Raw genomic sequence first — 18928 nt, 5'->3', positions numbered from 1 at the left:
AGGGGGCACACGGCCCGTGCCCGTATATTGCGGACCTGCTGTTTGTAGCTGTCTACATATCATGTGAAATTATAGGAACAACAATTTCTAGTTTTTCTGGCCGATTGGTTGCCATAGATCTCTCCTGTCCCTGATATGCTACATAGCATAGGTGGGACTGCCATTACTATTGTTCCTGTGAAGGGGGTCGCCTGATCCTATTCTTTTACCTTATTCTCACTAGATTCCCTGGGGTTTTTTTTAGGGGGGGGGAAGGGGGGTATACAAGTTTTTGGGTTAGTCACCTTTTAGGAGAAATTGTTTTAACGCTACTATATTTCATATTTTTCACTGACTGGTGGCAACGACAAAGAAAAAGAAAAAAAACACGTCGCGCTGAGGAACACACAGCCAATCAAAGCCCGGCTTATTGCGGCCCGGAAACACCGCCCAGCTCGGCATTCTCGCGAGACCCTCGGTGTCTATATAAAGCACTGTCTCGCGAGCGCCTGGCCTCATTACGCCGTCCATTGTAGCTCGTTTGTGTGTGGAGAATGGAAGACAGCGTGGATATGGACAGCATGACTCCTCTTCGCCCGCAGAACTTCCTTTTCGGTATTTAGCCTCTAATCTGATTGTGCCATGTTTTAGCTCGAGGAGTAGATTTTGGATTTATAGTTTTTAGGTTGAGGGGGACACCTGGGCATTACTGGGACATTCCTTCTGGTGTATAGCGGTAGGCTGGTAAAACAAGTGCCCATCGGCTGCAGGTGTGTAGAGCGCCGTGCCCGCTCACGTGATCACTCATCGGGCGCCATGCAGCTACCACGTGTCAGCCCCCAGAGGCAGTCGGGTGGTGTCCTGATCGCAGAATGGGTGGGTGGCTGTGATCACCAGCAGTGTTCCTTTGTCTTTACTGGTCAATAAGCCATGTCTGCCTTACTGAAATGTCCTTTGGTAGCAGGATTTGCAGTATGCGGTCACCCGTGAACACTACCAGTAGAATTAGATTTCATACCTAGAATGTGTTCCCTCTGAAGAAGCACTAAATCTAGAATACCGATGGATAGACTGTCTTTGGTACTTTCACACTAGACGCTATTGTTTCCTGGTATGGAGTTCCATCACAGGAGCTCAATAGGGGGGGTGGGCAGTTTCATCCTAATGCATTCAGTTCAGGACGCATCCGTTCAGTCCCCCTCACGTTTTATGGACTGAGAAAATACCGCAGCATGCAGTCTTCTCTGGCATAAATTTACATTGAAGTGTATTAGTGCCGGATCCGGCATTAAATGGAATCGGTCACCAACCTGACCAGTTTTAAACCAATCACATAGTTCAGTGGGACACAAAGACATGACACAGATCTTACCTTTGTTTTGTTTTTCAGATCATCCAAATAGTCGTTTTTATGATCTGCTAATGAGCCGACGCAAGTGCCCAGGGGCGGAGAGTTTGCTGAAAGTGCCCAAGTTCCCCCGCCTCACTCCGCCCCTCAGTAAACTCCGACCAGCCCTGTGGTTTTGTGACTTCATATATCCCTATAGGCCGTTCGCACATCGCTGCTGGGCCCACGCAGTGTTCTGCCCACAGTGGGAAGAGGCACAGAAATATGCAGTGCGCATGCGCTAGTTACTGGCGTAAACTCGGCGCATGCAAACTGCATATCTCTGTGCCTCTGCGAGGCACGAACGGCCTATAGGGATATATGAAGTCAGACTCACAGGACTGGCCGGAGCTTACTGAGGGGCGGAGTGAGGCGGGGGAACTTGGGCACTTTAAACAAACTCTCCGCCCCTGGGCACTTTAAACAAACTCTCCGCCCCTGGGCACTTTAAACAAACTCTCCGCCCCTGGGCACTTGCAATGGCTCATTAGCATATCATAAAGATGACTTTTTGGGAGATTTGGATGATCTGAAAAACGAAACAAAGGTAACATCTGTGTCATGTCCCACTGAACTATGTGATCGGTTTAAAACTGGTCAGGTTGGTGACAGACTCCCTTTAAAGGGGTTCTGCACTTTCATTTAACGATCTATCCTCTGGATAGATCATCAGCTTCTGATCGGCAGGGGTCCGACACCCAGGGCCCCCGCTGATCAGCTGTTTGAGAAGGCAGCGGCGCTCCAGCAGCGCCGCGGCCTTCTCACTGTTTACCGCCGGCCCACAGACGTCACGACTAGTATCAACTAGCGTGGGCGGGGATAAGCTCTGTTCACTTGAATGGAGCTTAGCCGTGCCCACGCTAGTTGATATTAGTCGTGACGTCAGTGGGCCGGCGGTAAACGGTGAGAAACTGCCTTCTCGAACAGCTGATCGGCGGGGGTCCTGGGTGTCAGACCCCCGCCGATCAGAAGCTTATGATCTTTCCAGAGGAAAGATCATTAGTTAAATGAAAGTGCAGAACCCCTTTAAGTTAAGGCAAAACGGATCCAGCTTTCTGGTCTGTGCATGCGCAAACCTTTAAAAATGCAAAGAAATTAATACCGGATCAGTTTTTCCACACCGGAGAGACTGATCCAGTATATCAATGCATTTGTCAGACTGATCCGGATCCGTCTGACAAATGCCATCAGTTTGCGTCCGGATTGCCGGATCAGTCAGGCAGTTCTGGCGACAAACTTTTTTTTTTTTTTTACTTTTTATTTAATAACTATTAGCCTTAGGGCTAGAACCCTTGTCATATTCACCCTAATAGAGCTCTATTAGGGTGAATAGGACTTTACACTCTCCCTGCTGCCCTGTGCTTTGTGCACACAACAGCAGGGAGCTGACCATGGCAGCCAGCTTATCATGTGCCCTCCAGCCTCTGATCAGCCCCCTCTGGTAACAAACCCACCCCCCCCTCCCTCCCCAGTATTCATCATTGGTGGCAGTGGGCAGTTCCGATCGGAGTCCCACCAGTGTAATGCTGGGGCTCCGATCGGTTACCATGGCAGCCAGGACGCTACTGAAGTCCTGGCTGCGATGGTATGTTAGTGAGCAGCATTATACTCACGTGCGCCGGGAGCTCCTTCTCATAGGTCTGTGCGGCGCATTGCTAATGCTATAAGCATTAGCAATGAGCCGCACAGACAGAAGGAGCGACCGACGGCCACGGCGCACGTGAGTATAATGCTGCTCACTAACATACCGTGTCAGCCAGGACTTCAGTAGCGTGACTCCTGGCTGCCATGGTAACCGATCGGAGCCCCAGCATTACACTGCTGGGACTCCGATCGGAACTGCCCACTGCCACCAATGCAGACAAACATTTCCGGCACCCGACCTCTGACATGACGCTGTGATCCGCGCGATTAACCCCTCAACTGAGGGGTTAATCGCGCGGATCACAGCGTGCAGTCATAGGGGCTGGGATATGGCCGACACATTGGTAATCAGGCATTCATTGGTGGCGCAGTGGCCACAGTCCCTCCCCTCCCCCTCCTACTCTGTTCTCACTGGTGGTCAGCGGCAGCCGCGCACAGTGGGGAGGAAGGGACTCCTCTCCTTCTCCACTGTGCCGGCTCAGGAAACCATGGTGCGCGCCGAGAGCGCATCTTTGAAAACGGGCTGACAAATACCCAAGCGCCAGGACCAAATTCCTGGTCGCCATGGCGACCTGGCATTTGCCGAGCCCTGCCTTTAAGGCCTTCATTACATTATGCGACCAGGCAGGCAAATGCAGGAGGGAAGTGTTAATTTCCGACCATCGTCTGCTTGTCAGTGGAGGAGACTGCTGCGTTTACATGCAGCGATCTCCACAATGTGGGGAGTAGTGATCACTAATGCTGTCGCTTGTCTCCATGCTTAATCGGTTTGTTGGCAGCAGAGCGTGATTAGACGGCACAATCTGCCACTATTTATAAACCTGTTGAAAGATTGCGATTGCTCGATAAGTGAGCTGAAGAGAGCAGGTATCAATAATTATCTTTAGCAATATCTGAAGTTACTCATATAATGGATGAAATATTACTGGTTAGGCTACTTTCACACTTGCGTTCGTAGCGGATCCGTCTGGTGTCTGCACAGACTGATCCGCTCCTATAATGCAAATGCTTGCATCCGTTCAGAACGGATCCGTCTGCATAACTGTTTTTTTTTTTCAGATCTGATTTTTCACTTCGTGAAAACTCAGATCCGACAGTATATTCTAACACAGGCGTTCCCATGGTGATGGGGATGCTTCAAGTTAGAATATACTAAAAGAACTGTGTACATGACTGCCCCCTGCTGCCACCCGATCTCTTACAGGGGGCTGTGATCCGCACAATTAACCCCTCAGGTACTGCACCTGAGGAGTTAATTGTGCGTATCATGGCCCCCTGTAAGGCTACTTTCACACTAGCGTTCGGGTGTCCGCTCGTGCGCACCGTTTGAAGGGGCTCACGAGCGGCCCCGAACGCATCCGTCTGGCCCCAATGCATTCTCAGTGGAGGCGGATCCACTGAGAATGCATCCGCCTGCCAGCGTTCAGCCTCCGCTCAGTGAGCGGACACCTGAACGCTGCTTGCAGCGTTCGGGTGTCCGCCTGGCCGTGCGGAGGCGAGCGGATCCGTCCACACTTACAATGTAAGTCAATGGGGACGGATCCGCTTGAAGATGACACTATATGGCTCAATCTTCAAGCGGATCCGATCCGCTCAGGCTACTTTCAGACTTAGAAAATTTTCTAAGTAATAATGCAGACGGATCCGTTCTGAACGGATGCAAACGTCTGCATTATCGGAGCGGATCCGTCTGATGAAACATCAGATGGATCCGCTCCGAACGCTAGTGTGAAAGTAGCCTAAGAGATCGCGTGCTGCCAGGCAGTAGGGGGCAGACCCCCCTCCCTCCCCTGTATTCAACTCATTGGTGGCCAGTGCGGCCCCTTCTCCCTCCCTCCCCTGTATTTAACTCATTGGTGGCCAGTGCGGCCCCTTCTCCCTCCCTCCCCTGTATTTAACTCATTGGTGGCCAGTGCGGAACCCCCTCTCCCCTAGGGTTGAGCGATATACCGCGGTATTAAAAAAACGGCGATATGGCGATATCGCTGTTTTGTAAATACCGCGGTATTTCGTGACATCATAGAAGCGGTCATGGGCGCTGACCGCTTCTAAATCTGCGGCCGCCCGCCCCAGCATGAACCGATACGGGACATTTGCAGAGTATTCGTGCGAATGCCCCCGATACCTGCTGGCCGCTTGCGGCGGCTCTCTCAGCAGTTCGGCCAGCGTGGGGGAGGGAAGGAATTCTGTGACTCGCATTTCCTGCACCCGACCTCAGAGGTCGCTGTGATCCACGCAATTAACCCCTCAGGTGATCACAGCGTCCTCTCAGAGGTCGGGTGCCGGGAATGTGGGCAGTGCCCCCCTCCTCCCTCCCTCCCCAGTATTAATCATTGGAGGCCACAGGGTCGTCCGCCCATCATTGGTGGCAGTTTTCAGATCCGATCGGAGTCCCAGCAGTGTGATGCTGGGGCTCCGATCAGTTACCATGGTAGCCAGGACGCTACTGGAGCCCTGGCTGCCATGGTATGTTAGTGAGCAGCATTATACTCACGTGCGTCGTGGCCGCCAGGCGCTCCTTCTTCTCATAGGTCTGTGCGGCGCATTGCTAATGCTATAAGCCTTAGCAATGCGCCGCACAGACAGAAGGAGCGCCCGGCGGCCACGACGCACGTGAGTATAATGCTGCTCACTAACATACCATGGCAGCCAGGGCTCCAGTAGCGTCCTGGCTACCATGGTAACTGATCGGAGCCCCAGCATCACACTGCTGGGACTCCGATCGGATCTGAAAACTGCCACCAATGATGGGCGGACGACCCTGTGGCCTCCAATGATTAATACTGGGGAGGGAGAGAGGAGGGGGGGCCCACTGCCACCAAGGATGGGGGGACGACCCTGTGGCCTCCAATGATTAATACTGGGGAAGGAGGGGGGGGCCCGGGCCCACTGCCACCAATGATGGGGGGATGACCCTGTGGCCTCCAATGATTAATACTGGGGAGGGAGAGAGGAGGGGGGGCCCACTGCCACCGATGATCGGGGGAAGACCCGGTGGCCTCCAATGATTAATACTGAGGAGGGGGGGGGCCGACTGCCACCGATGATGGGGGGGAAGACCCTGTGGCTTCCAATGATTAATACTGGGGAAGGAGGGGGGGCCCACTGCCACCAATGATGGGGGATGACCCTGTGGCCTCCAATGATTAATACTGGGGAGGGGGGGGGGGGCCCTGTGGCCACTGCCACCAATGATTAATACTGGGGGGGGGGCGCACTGCCACCAATGATGGGGGGGGGGGGAGGGAGACCCGGTGGCGACTGCCAGCAATGATTAATACTGGGGGGAAGCGGCACTGCCACCAATGATGGTGAGGGGGACCCTGTGGCCACTGCCACCAATGATTAATACTAGGGGGGGGGTTACCAGAGGGGGCTGATAAGAGGGAGAGGTTGGGAGGCACTTAAAGGGGCTGATCAGAGGCTGGGGGGGCTGATCAGAGGCTGGGGAACTGCCCGTCTGCCCCATACAGTGTAACGTCTCCTTGTGGCTGCCCCCATACAGTGTAACGTCTCCTTGTGGCTGCCCCCATACAGTGTAACGTCTCCTTGTGGCTGCCCCCATACAGTGTAACGTCTCCTTGTGGCTGCCCCCATACAGTGTAACGTCTCCTTGTGGCTGCCCCCATACAGTGTAACGTCTCCTTGTGGCTGCCCCCATACAGTGTAACGTCTCCTTGGGGCAGCCACAAGGAGACGTTACACTGTATGGGGGCAGCCACAAGGAGACGTTACACTGTATGGGGGCAGCCACAAGGAGACGTTACACTGTATGGGGGCAGCCACAGTGTAACGTCTCCTTGTGGCTGCCCCATACAGTGTAACGTCTCCTTGTGGCTGCCCCATACAGTGTAACGTCTCCTTGTGGCTGCCCCATACAGTGTAACGTCTCCTTGTGGCTGCCCCATACAGTGTAACGTCTCCTTGTGGCTGCCCCATACAGTGTAACGTCTCCTTGTGGCTGCCCCATACAGTGTAACGTCTCCTTGTGGCTGCCCCATACAGTGTAACGTCTCCTTGTGGCTGCCCCATACAGTGTAACGTCTCCTTGTGGCTGCCCCATACAGTGTAACGTCTCCTTGTGGCTGCCCCATACAGTGTAACGTCTCCTTGTGGCTGCCCCATACAGTGTAACGTCTCCTTGTGGCTGCCCCATACAGTGTAACGTCTCCTTGTGGCTGCCCCATACAGTGTAACGTCTCCTTGTGGCTGCCCCATACAGTGTAACGTCTCCTTGTGGCTGCCCCATACAGTGTAACGTCTCCTTGTGGCTGCCCCATACAGTGTAACGTCTCCTTGTGGCTGCCCCATACAGTGTAACGTCTCCTTGTGGCTGCCCCAGTGTTTTTTTCTTCTAAATGGGCATTTATCGCGATATATATCGTTATTGCGATAAATTTCTTAATATCGTTATCGTGGGAATATTTTTGATATCGTCCAACCCTACTCTCCCCCCCCCCCTAATTAAAATGACCTGACCCCCCCCCCCCCCCTTCATCATTGGTGGCAGCGGAGAGTTCCGATAGGAGTCCCAGTTTAATCGCTGGGGCTCCGATCGGTTACCATGGCAGCCAAGACGCTACTGCAGTCCTGGCTGCCATGGTTACTTGGCAATTTTAGAAGCATTATACTTAACCTGCGATGTCTGTGACCGGCCGGGCGCTCCTCCTACTGGTAAGTGAATGGTCTGTGCGGCGCATTGCTTATAGCACAGACCTTTCACTTACAAGTAGGAGAAGCGCCCGGCCGGTCAGACATCGCAGGTAAGTATAATGCTTCTAAAATTGCTAAGTAACTATGGCAGCCAGGACTGCAGTAGCGTCTTGGCTGCCATGGTAACCGATCGTAGCCCCAGTGATTAAACTGGGACTCCGATCGGAACTCTCCGCTGCTACCAATGATGGGGGGTCGATCATTTTAATTAGGGGGAGGGGAGCCCGCACTGGCCAACAATGAGTTAAATACAGGGGAGGGGGGCCGCACTGGCCACCAATGAGTTAAATACAGGGGAGGGAGGGGGCCGCACTGGCCACCAATGAGTTAAATACAGGGGCGGGAGGGAGAGGGGGCCGCACTGGCCACCAATGAGTTAGATACAGGGGAGGGAGGGGGGTCTGCTGCCTGGCAGCACCCGATCTCTTACAGGGGGCCATGATATGCACAATTAACCCCTTAGGTGCGGCACCTGAGGGGTTAATTGTGCTGATAACAGCCCCTTGTAAGAGATCGGGTGCTGCCAGGCAGCAGGGGGCAGTCATGTACACAGTTCTTTTAGTATATTCTAACTTGAAGTGTCCCCATCACCATGTGTTAGAATATACTGTCGGATCTGAGTTTCACGATCTAACTCAAATCCGATGGTATATTCTAACAGAGGCGTTCTAATGGTGATGGGGACGCTTCAAGTTAAAATATACCATCGGATTGGAGAAAACTCGGATCTGAAGGTATATTAATAGGGACTCCTGACTTTACATTGAAAGTCAATGGGGGACGGATCAGTTTGCAATTGCACCATATTGTGTCAACGTCAAACGGATCCGTCCCCATTGACTTGCATTTAAGTCTGGACGGATCCGTTTGGCTCCGCACGGCCAGGCGGACACCAAAACGCTGCAAGCTGCGTTCGGGTGTCCGGCTGCTGAGCGGAACGGAGGCCAAACAGTGCCAAACTGATGCATTCTGAGTTGATCCGTATCCACTCAGAATGCATTGGGGCTGTAAGGATCCGTTCGGGGCCGCTTGTGAGAGCCTTCAAACTGAACTCACAAGCGGAACCACGAACGCAAGTGTGAAAGTAGCCTTAGGGCTCTTTCACACTTGCGGCAGGGCGGATCCAACATGTTGTTCACCATGTCGGATCCGTCCTGCCGCTATTTCGCCGCTCCGTCCCCATGACTATAATGGGGGCGGAGCTCCGGCAGTGCACGGCGAAAGCCGCCGGACTAAAGTCGGACATGCAGGACTTTTTAGTCCGGCGGCTTTCGCCGTGCTGCGCCGGAGCTCCGCCCCCGTCCCCATTATAGTCAATGGGGACGGAGCGGCGGCAGGACGGATCCGACATGGTGAACAGCATGTTGGATCCTTCCTGCCGCAAGTGTGAAAGAGCCCTAAGATTGTCAATATTCCCCTTTCCTCCTAGCCAGTGTGATTGCTCTGTTTATACCAATATGTGCCATGGTATCACCAGGAATAACAACTCTTACAGATGTAACTTAAAACACCTTTACTTAAAGGGGTTCTGAAGTTCTTTCTGATGATCTAACCTCTGGACACCAGGGACCCCCTCCAATCAGCTGTTTGAGAAGACAGCAGCGCTCCTGAAGGAAATCGAGAAGGCCGCGGGGCTCCTGGAGCGCCTCTGCTTTCTGAAACGGCTGATCGACAGTCCCGGATGTTGGACCCCTGCCAATCAGATGCTGATGATCTATCCAGAGGACAGATCATAGCCAGGGGTTATGTTAGCAGTCAGTAGCGGACTGTCGGTCACAAAGGGCGACTCAGATGAAAACACCATCAATGTAAACATCAGTCTACCCGAGCCCAGTACACACGTCATGTATGTACACAGTGACATCTCTATTTATATGTGTATCACATCACAGGTGGACACTGGAGTGAAGACACATGCGTTGGTGACACATATTGGGTCCAAAGAATATGAACTTAGTAGCAGGCTGCATAGAGCGGCGCCCAGGGATCTAAGTACACTTACATTATTCCTGGGCGCTGCTCCGTTCGTCCGCTGTGGCCTCCAGTCATTTCTCAACATTCGGCGCAAGGAGGAGACGCCAGTGTCTCTCCTCCCTGACAGCAGCGCTGTCCAATCACAGCGCAGAGCTCAGAGCTAGGGAGAAAAAAAACCTCCCTGGCTCTGAGCTCTGCGCTGTGATTGGACAGCGCTGCTGTCGGGGAGGAGAGACACTGTCTCCTCCTACTTGCACCGAATGTTGAGAAATTACCGAGGGCCACAGCGGATGAACGGAGTGGCGGCGCCCAGGAATAATAGTAAGTGCACTTAGATCCCTGGGCGCCACTCTATGCAGCCTGCTACTAAGTTCATATTCTTTGGACCCATGAAGGGTCCTCTTTAATGTTTGTACAAAGTCTTGGTAAAGTTGCCATCACAGGTTTAAATAAAGTGAAGGAAAAAAAAAAAAAAAATGCTCGTCCCTGCACCCCTTCGCGTGCTAGTAGTAATGCAGGAGGCAGAGGTCAGTGACCGGGGAACATAAGCAGGTGGAATCTGACATTTTAGAAGCAGGTCAGCACACATGCGACCACTCCTATGACGTCATTAAATACCGTGGTTTTTCGGAAACGGTGATATCGCCATATCGCTGCTTTTTAATATCTCTGTATATCGCTCAACCCTACTCGAGGCATAGCTCTGAATGGAGGGAGTAAAAATCCTGTTCACCCTAATAGAGGAGATGGGATCAAAAGATCCCATGTACTAGGCGCTATGGGGGCTAATGGTTATAAAAAAAAGTGAAAAAAGCCCTTCTACACTTTGACAGGGCCAGGCCAGCGTTGGTCTCCTGTCTTCCAGTGAAATCTCATGCCTGCGCCGTCCCTTTCAGTATTTGGCGCAGTGAGGGAAGGATTTTCGTCTGCAGCTGGCTTCCCCACTGCGACGTATTCAGCGCAGGTGCAGTGAGGAAGCTGGCTGTCGGCGCATGTCCTTCCGTCACTGTGCCTGCGCAGAATACTGAACGGGATGGTGCAGGCGTGAGATTTCCCTGGCAAACAGGAGACCAACACTGGCCTGGCCCTGTCAATCAAGTGTAGAAGGGCGTGGAAAGAGGTAAGCGAACTAGAGGCTCATTTGCATATTAAAGTTCGTTTTTCTAAATAATGGTGGCACATGGGACTAATGTAGTTATGTTCAGCTGACATTAGCACATCGCTAATGTCAGCCAGGTTAATACCCATTTTTCTGATGACAAACACTTAAATAGCTACGTTTATTCCCTATGTAACTCTGAAGCATCTATTCTCATGGCTCTATTCTACCATTCCTTTATTATTTCTACTAGAAGTAGAAAACAGAGCACCTGAAAAGATGAGAATGCTTATGAATGAATTATTAGCCTTCATTAAAGGGGTTGTCAGTTATTTTTTTGTTCTTTGTATGTTTCTAACTAATCTAATGTAACAGCTTTACCATGCACTTACTGCATCTGTAGTTGCTCCTTTCTCAGATGGTCTCTTGACCTGTCAGCTTCTCTCCCTGCTCTGATTGGTGCACAAGCCTGGCAGAGCAGATGTGTCTGTACACTAGAGGTCACTGAGCTGGCCACGCCCCCTTCACTGCCATCTGCTCTCTCCCTGGATTCTTAAAGGATACCTGTCATATTGTTACAACAAGCCCTTTTACAGCTCTGTGGACTGAAATATTAAATTATGACTTCCAGAATATAGCGATGCAAAGAAAATAGATTTTTCTAAAGGTTTTTATTTTTTAAAAGTAGTAAAACAAATCTGCAAGTTTGGTATCGCCGCATTTGTATTGAGCAGCAGAATAAGAATGTCAGGTCCTTTTTAGTGCATAGTGAACCCTCAAAACCTTGCTTGATTTTATTTTATTTTTTTTAAATTTTTGCCAATTCCCCCCCCCCCCCCCCCTTTTCTTATACAAGACATGGTACATTAACTGGTGGCATTAAAAATGTATCTTGTCCCACCAAAAATAAGCCCTCATATAGCTATGTGAATGGAAAATTAAAAGTTATGGCTATTAAAACATGAGGAAAAATGAAAATAGGCCTGGTCTTTAAGGGGTTAATATAATACCAAGATCTAGTTTCCTAGGAAACAAAGTCATCTGTTATAAAGTCTCAGAAAACTCCTTTAAGTATTATGGAAACAATCTTTCTGATACAGGTCCATTGAATGCTAGTATTTTTCATAATGTGTAGAAAACCTCTTTAATGCAACTTGATTTATTTCTATCAATACAGCTGACAACCTGAGACTTACATTTTTTCTTAGTAGATCCATTAGGTTCCACTTAAAGAGGTTGTTCAGTTTTCTCACTAGGTGGTTGTCATTAGATCAGCTGGGGTCTGATTCCCAACACTCCGTTGATCAGCGGTGTGACAGCATACCACTTGTGTGAGCATTCTTCCTTTTACGCTTTATCTGCTGTTAACATTGCGTCAGAGCTGTGTAATTACAGCAGATGCGGATAGGTCATCAATAGGAGAAAATGAGTGGTGTTACATGTTTTTTCTCCAATCTATACTTTGTAGGGTGTGAACTCAAGGCAGACAAGAAGGAGTATACATTTAAAGTGGATGATGATGAAAGTGAGCATCAGTTGTCATTGAGAACAGTAAGTATGGGAATATCTTCAAACTGCTTTGGTGTGTTAACTTTGCAATATGGCACATGATGCTGAATCCACTTTTCTGGATGTTATATAGAAATATAATGGTGTATTATCTAGTTTCCCCTAATAGTGCTATGATTTGGCAGTAAACTTGGAATAGACAGATTTAGTGGCTACGGTTTGACTGAGGTGTAGGCACGTTGAGGAGAAATGCTAAGCAGACACGTGCCTCCTTTTAGCCATGTCTACTGTCTCTGCAACTGTGGCACATTCATCAGTGTGCATAGTTATATTTTCTATCTTTATCCAACTGATTTATCACTTTCACTTCTTGATGACGTGCCATATGTAGAGGCCATTATCCCTTTAAAGATAGAGGACATCCACTCTGGAGTGGAGTGGGAGCCATAGCTGCTGGGTGCCTGCTGTTTCACACAGCAGACAGCCAGGACTAATATCTGTCATCAGCGATAACTTTTCTTCTTTTTTTTTTTGCAGACATTTAAAGGGATTCTGTCACCTGGATTTTAGTGACAAAACTTTTAACATCACATCAGTCTGCTTGTTTTGTGTTAAAATATACTAGTATTACTACCCTAAGTGTTGTCCTTTGTCTAGAAAATCGCTTTTATTAATATGGTAATTACCTGAGTAAGGTGCCCAAGGGGCTGTCCCACCGGCCGTTGGTGCCCAGACGTGCCCCTTCTGGAGCCCAGCACTGCCCCATTGCTAATTTATTCACTCCTCATTGCCGACTGGCACATGTGCAGTGCGTTCTGTGAGGCCGATTCCAGGTGCTGACATGTATCCATGGCGCATGCGCGAGCTTATGGCTCAGCGAATGCATTCCGTGTATACAATGTCAGCGCCTGGAATCTGCCTCACAGGATGCACTGCACATGCGCCAGCCGGCAAAGAGGAGTGAATAAATTAGCTCTGTCACTAAAATTCAGGTGACAGAATCCCTTTAAGTTCTGCTGTGGTCCATTGCGACCACTGCATCTTGAAGAGTAAACTTTTATAATTTTTAATGTTGTCCCTAATCACCTAATAAAATTTCTAACCTACTTTATTTATTAATCTTATTTTACTATACTTTTTGATCCCTAATGTGAACCATTCAGTGTGCGCTTAAAACTCAGACCTTTGTACACTGCTGACAGCTCAGCGGTGTACCAAGTACTCATGGCAGGAGCTCACTTTGCTGCTCCTGCCCGTGCTCCCCAGACAATTACTAGCTCTTGGCATAGCACATTGGTATCTTGTACCCATGTACTATGCCAGGATTAGCGGAGTGGGCTACTGCTTCTGCCTGCTAAGAACTGTCATGCATCTATTCTTATGGCTGTGTCATTCCTTTATTTCTACTAGAAGTTATGAATGAATTGCTAGCAGTCTGCAGTGAGGGCACAGAGGTAGTAACCAGTTGGTGTGTACCTGCACAGTCTGAATATGGCAGCACTGATTGGATAGTGAGACTGAGCAGGTACAAACTCCCAACTTGTTACCACCCCTCTGTACCCTTACTGCAGACTGCTAGCAATTAACTCCTAACTTCTAGTTGAAATAAGAGGAATGGCACAACATAGAGCCATAAGACTAGATGCTACAGAATTGTTACTACATTGGGAATGCATTAAGCTGTTAAAACAGGCATGTTAGGAGTGGTGAAAGGTCCTCTTTAAATCAATGAGGCGGTTTCCACATGTGGCTGCCTGCATATTTATTTTTTTAACCTTGGAATCTGCACCAAATTTGGTTAACAAGAAACTCCTAATGGCCCTTGAGATACTTTCATTTAGATGTGCTTTAGCTCCGTTCAAGAACAAATAAACTTTCTAAGTTATTTATTGCTTTCATCTGTCTGGCTTTCTCATCCAACTACTTTCTCTTCCCTTCAGACAGCTGATGGTTAGTGCCTGAACACCCTTGAACAGATATTGATCTATCCAATGGATACATCATACATATGTGAAAACATGGTTTGTTTTTCAGGTTAGTTTAGGTGCCGCTGCTAAAGATGAACTACACATTGTTGAAGCTGAAGGAATGAACTATGAAGGTAAACAACTGAAGATTGTTCTTGCATCTTTGAGACCATCTGTGCAACCAACAGTAAGTACGATATATATAGAACATTTTTGTAACTTACAGAATATTCAGTGAAATTATCAAATAGAATTATCAACTCAACAGGTGACAGAGCACCAAAACGAGCCACAATAAAGACCACAAAGCCCAAGTTAAAATTCACCAAATCTTCAGTCTACTTCTTGTGGACTATAACGCTCAGTGTTACAATGTCACTCGCCACTACCAGCATACAATGATTAAAGAACAAGATGTGTTCAATCAGGGAAGAGAACACATCGCTCATACGCTGATCGGCAGGGTGCCAGCAGTCCGGTCCCCGCTGATCTGATATTGATAACCTATCTTCAGGATAGGGAAACTGGAGAACGCCCCTTAATCACTGCATGCACGTGATGTTGACTCCCAATGGAATACTGAGTTATAGTCCAAAAGTGGCCTGACGATTCAGTGCATCTTGTTTCTGTGAAATTATCTCATCTTTTCAGGTGCTCTGTTTTCTGGAGAAAATTGTGTAAAGGATTGGGGTACAGCTAGTAGACTAGTTCTGCAGTTTACTAATGAGTGGGTTTATAAAATGAATGGTTTATAAAACAATTCAGTTCTTATTTGATATTTGACTCCACTCAGATTCCAAGTGCACCTGGGGTGTGTGTGTGTGGGGGGGGGGGGGTGTAGGTATGTTGCATATGCGCTACATACAGTCTTGCTTGGCTCTGGAGGGCTTTTGGAGCTCTGTGGTACTTGTATGCTGTTACATTGGATGTGACCCCATTTGTAAGTGTATTAAGATACGTGCCTGGTAGGGTGGTGGTGCCCAGAATGTTATATATGGCTCACAAACTGCTCAACATTGGCTGGATGAGTGCAGCCCAAGTAGAACCGAATACATAGCCAGGATTAACTGGCTACTTAACCTAGACTTGGGGTTTATAGGAAGAGGGGCCCTAGCTAAATTTAAGAAACTTTGGCCTCCTTGGATTAATGCCTCTGGATTGGCGTCCCAGGAACTTCAGAGATATCGTCTGGGCCTGGTGTGATGGGTACTACTGCTGTCACTTTGTATTTGTGATTGATGGTCCTCTGGGTGGCTCAGTGTATGCATTCCTCTTAGTGGAGGCAAGCTGTGCCTAGCAACAACCAAAATTATTGCTGAACAACCCTACTGTTAATTTCCTGTGTGCTGAAGGGAGATGTGGGTGGGTATGTACTTTATGATGCTGTGATGGCGACATCACAATATGGGACTGTGGTGGATGGAGAGTATCTTCTGGACATTTTTGTAGAGGGAGGGAATGGGGTTAACATAGTTTATACGGCTGAAAAAGGACATTTGTCCATCCAGTTCAGCCTGTTATCCTACAATTTGATCCAGAGGAAGGCAAAAAACCTGAGGTAGATGCTAATTTTCTTCCTTACTCCAATGAGGCAATCAGAATATCTCCCTGGATCAATAACTCATCTCTAGTAACTATAGCCTGTTACTGAAGTTTCTGTTTTGTTAATTAAAATGTTAATAAAGACTTATTATTTTTGTAGTGCCTCCCTGTAGCTGAGATTGGGAAAGGTGTTCTGTTGCTCTAATTAGCCAAAGCCTATACTAGGTAGGCTTCTTGTTAGGGATCGACCGATATTGATTTTTTAGGGCCGATACCGATACCGATAATTTGTGAACTTTCAGGCCGATAGCCGATAATTTATACCGATATTCTGGGAATTTTCATTTTTGAGAAAAAAAAAATTCCTACACAAATCTGCTGAAAATTAATATGTTTATTGTTAATGTGTATTTTTTTTTGTTTATTGTTAATGTGTGTTTTTTTTTTATAAATCTTTTTCATTTATACTTAATATTTTTGTGTTTTTTTTTTTTACTAACTTTTAACCCCCTTAGGGACTAGAACCTTTGTCCTATTCACCCTGATAGATCTCTATCAGGGGGAATAGGATCTCACACTGTCCCTGCTGCTCTGTGCATAGTGCACACAGCAGCATGGAGCTGAACATGGCAGCCAGGGCTTCAATAGCATCCTGGCTGCCATGGTAACCGATCGGAGCCCCAGGCTTACACAGCTGGGGCTCCGATCGGAGGAGCAGGGGAGAGGGGATCCTGTGGCCACTGCCACCAATGAGTAATACTGGGTGGGGGGGCGCACTGCGCCCCCAATGTTTTAACTATTGGCTGGGATTGGGATGGGGGTGGGGGGCGCACTGCGCCACCAATGATTAATACTGGGGGGCTTGGGGGGGGCGCACTGCGCCACCAATGAAGATAAGTCTCTCGATCATTCATATACAGGAGGCGGGAGCTGGCTGCAGAATCACATAGCCGGCTCCCGACCTCTATCAGCGGTAGCTGTGATCCGCGGCACCTGAGGAGTTAACTACCGCGGACCGCAGCTATCGCTCATAGAGGTCGGGAGCCGGCTATGTGATTCTGCAGCCAGCTCCCGCCTCCTGTATATGAATGAATGAGAGGCTTATCTTCATTGGTGGCGCAGCGGCCACAGCCCCTCCCCTCCTCTTATGTTCTATCCCCTCATTGGCGGCAGCGGCAGCAGCAGCACAGGGGGAGGGAGACACTGCTTTCTTCTCCCCGGTGCTGCGGAGGGAACACAGAGCGCGCTGAGAGCAGCGCGATCTGTGTTCCCAATACGTTATCGGTATATCGGCAAAATAGATGCCGATACCGATAACGTTCAAAATCCTCAATATCGGCCGATAATATCGGCCAAACCGATAATCGGTCGATCCCTACTTCTTGTATACTATAATTCAGGCCTGCACAGAGTTGTAATATGCTGATTTTTGTATAGTGTAATGGATAACATTACTTTATACAAATTGCAATTTAATAATTGCATGTTGGGCCTAAGAAAGTTTTAAAAAACATAAAAAAAATTCAAATTACCTGCCTTTCCCCAAGATAAAAAATAGGCATCACCGCGTCCGAAAACAAAGTATACAAATGAAGAATTGCCGTGATCGTACTGACCCAGAGAAGGAAGAACACAAGCCAGTTTTACTGCATAGTGAATGCTGTAAAAAACAAAACCCAGAAAACTCAACCCCCCCCCCCCCCCCCCCCCCTCAGCTTCTCACTTCTAACATCATGCAATATTGAAGAGGTCCTTTCACTGCTTCTGACATGTCTGTTTTGATAGCTACATGCATTTCCTGTGTAATAACATCTATTCTTATGTCTGTATGTTGTGCCATTCCTGTTATTTCTACTTGAAGTTATGAATAAATTGCTATTAGCCTTCAGTTAGCGGAGGGGAGGTAACAGAGGAAGACTGTGCAGGTAAACACCCCCAACTTGTTAACTCTTCTTTGTACCCTTACTGCAGACAGCTAGCAATTATTCATAACTTCAAGTAGAAATAATAGAGGAATGGGACAGCCTACAGACATAAGAATAGATGCTCCAGAATTCAGTACATGGGGAATGCATGAAGCTATTAAAACAGACATGTCAGGAGAGGTGAAAGGTCCTCTTTAAATGGTACAACTTGTGCCTCAAACAAGTCCTCATACAGCTGTGAACAGAAAGATAACAAAGCTAAGGCTCCAAGAAGGCAGGGAGTAAAGAACAAAATGGAAAATTGCTCTGTCATAAACAGTAGTCAACTGAACTACAGTTGTGTATGTAAACAATTGGTTAGGGAGGTTACACTCTGTTAATTTATTGGTGTTTTAATTTTTAGGTAAAATGGACTTCTGTATAAACTTGTAAATTTTCGTCTAGGTTTCACTTGGTGGATTTGAAATTACGCCACCTGTGATTTTGCGGCTAAAGTCTGGGTCTGGTCCTGTATATGTTAGTGGGCAGCATCTCGTTGGTAAGTAGCTTGCAATATATTGAACTATGCAGAGCCTTAGCGGCTGCTCACAAGGTGTATTTTGTTGCAGACAGCTGCTAAAACCCCCCTGCCTCCTTGTCTTTGTCCCCATTCATTTCAGTGGGAGGCAGTGCTAACTCCGTAGGGGTGGGCGATATGGCCTACAATCTATATTGCAATATAATTTGAAGCATGTGTGATATGCTATATATAATGTGTAAAAATTACTTCATTAATAAATACCAAACTGTATAGGTAATTAGCACCAGCTGCTTTTAGAGAATATCCTTCTCAGCCATAAAACCATAGAGACAAGAACGCCTTATTAACAGCGTCCTTCCCATGACCCTCTCTTGGCCATCTTTTAAAATGCATACATATAGCAATATGACCTAATCAAATCCACTATAATTATATTTAGATAAATGTTTTATATACTTATGAAAAAGCACAACAAAATAAAAATGAAATATTTTGACTTAAATTTACCAGTCATGAAGTACAATATGTGATGAGAAAGCAATCTCAGAATGGCCTGGATAAGTAAGTGTTTTAAAGTAATCCCCACATAAGTGACACATGTCAGATTTGCAAAAAATTGCCTAATCCTTAAAGTGAAATATGGCAGGGTCCTTAAGGGGTTAAATAGGT

General features: G+C 48.0%; 1 protein-coding gene across 1 annotated transcript in view; it reads left to right on the top strand.

Annotated features, from left to right (window-relative positions):
* The first annotated feature begins 451 nt into the window (after positions 1–451).
* Positions 452–18928, top strand: part of NPM1 (nucleophosmin 1) — a 40658-nt gene continuing 22181 nt past the window's right edge. Inside the window, exons 1-4 of the mRNA XM_040404825.1 lie at positions 452–594; positions 12265–12347; positions 14340–14459; positions 18184–18277. Of these exons, the coding sequence (XP_040260759.1) occupies positions 534–594; positions 12265–12347; positions 14340–14459; positions 18184–18277 (358 nt within the window). The 5' untranslated portion in view covers positions 452–533. The remainder of the gene's footprint in view (positions 595–12264; positions 12348–14339; positions 14460–18183; positions 18278–18928) is intronic.

This window comes from Bufo bufo, chromosome 1 (assembly GCF_905171765.1).
Source record: "Bufo bufo chromosome 1, aBufBuf1.1, whole genome shotgun sequence".
NCBI lineage: Eukaryota > Metazoa > Chordata > Amphibia > Anura > Bufonidae > Bufo > Bufo bufo.
This window is presented reverse-complemented; position numbering and strand designations above follow the sequence as displayed.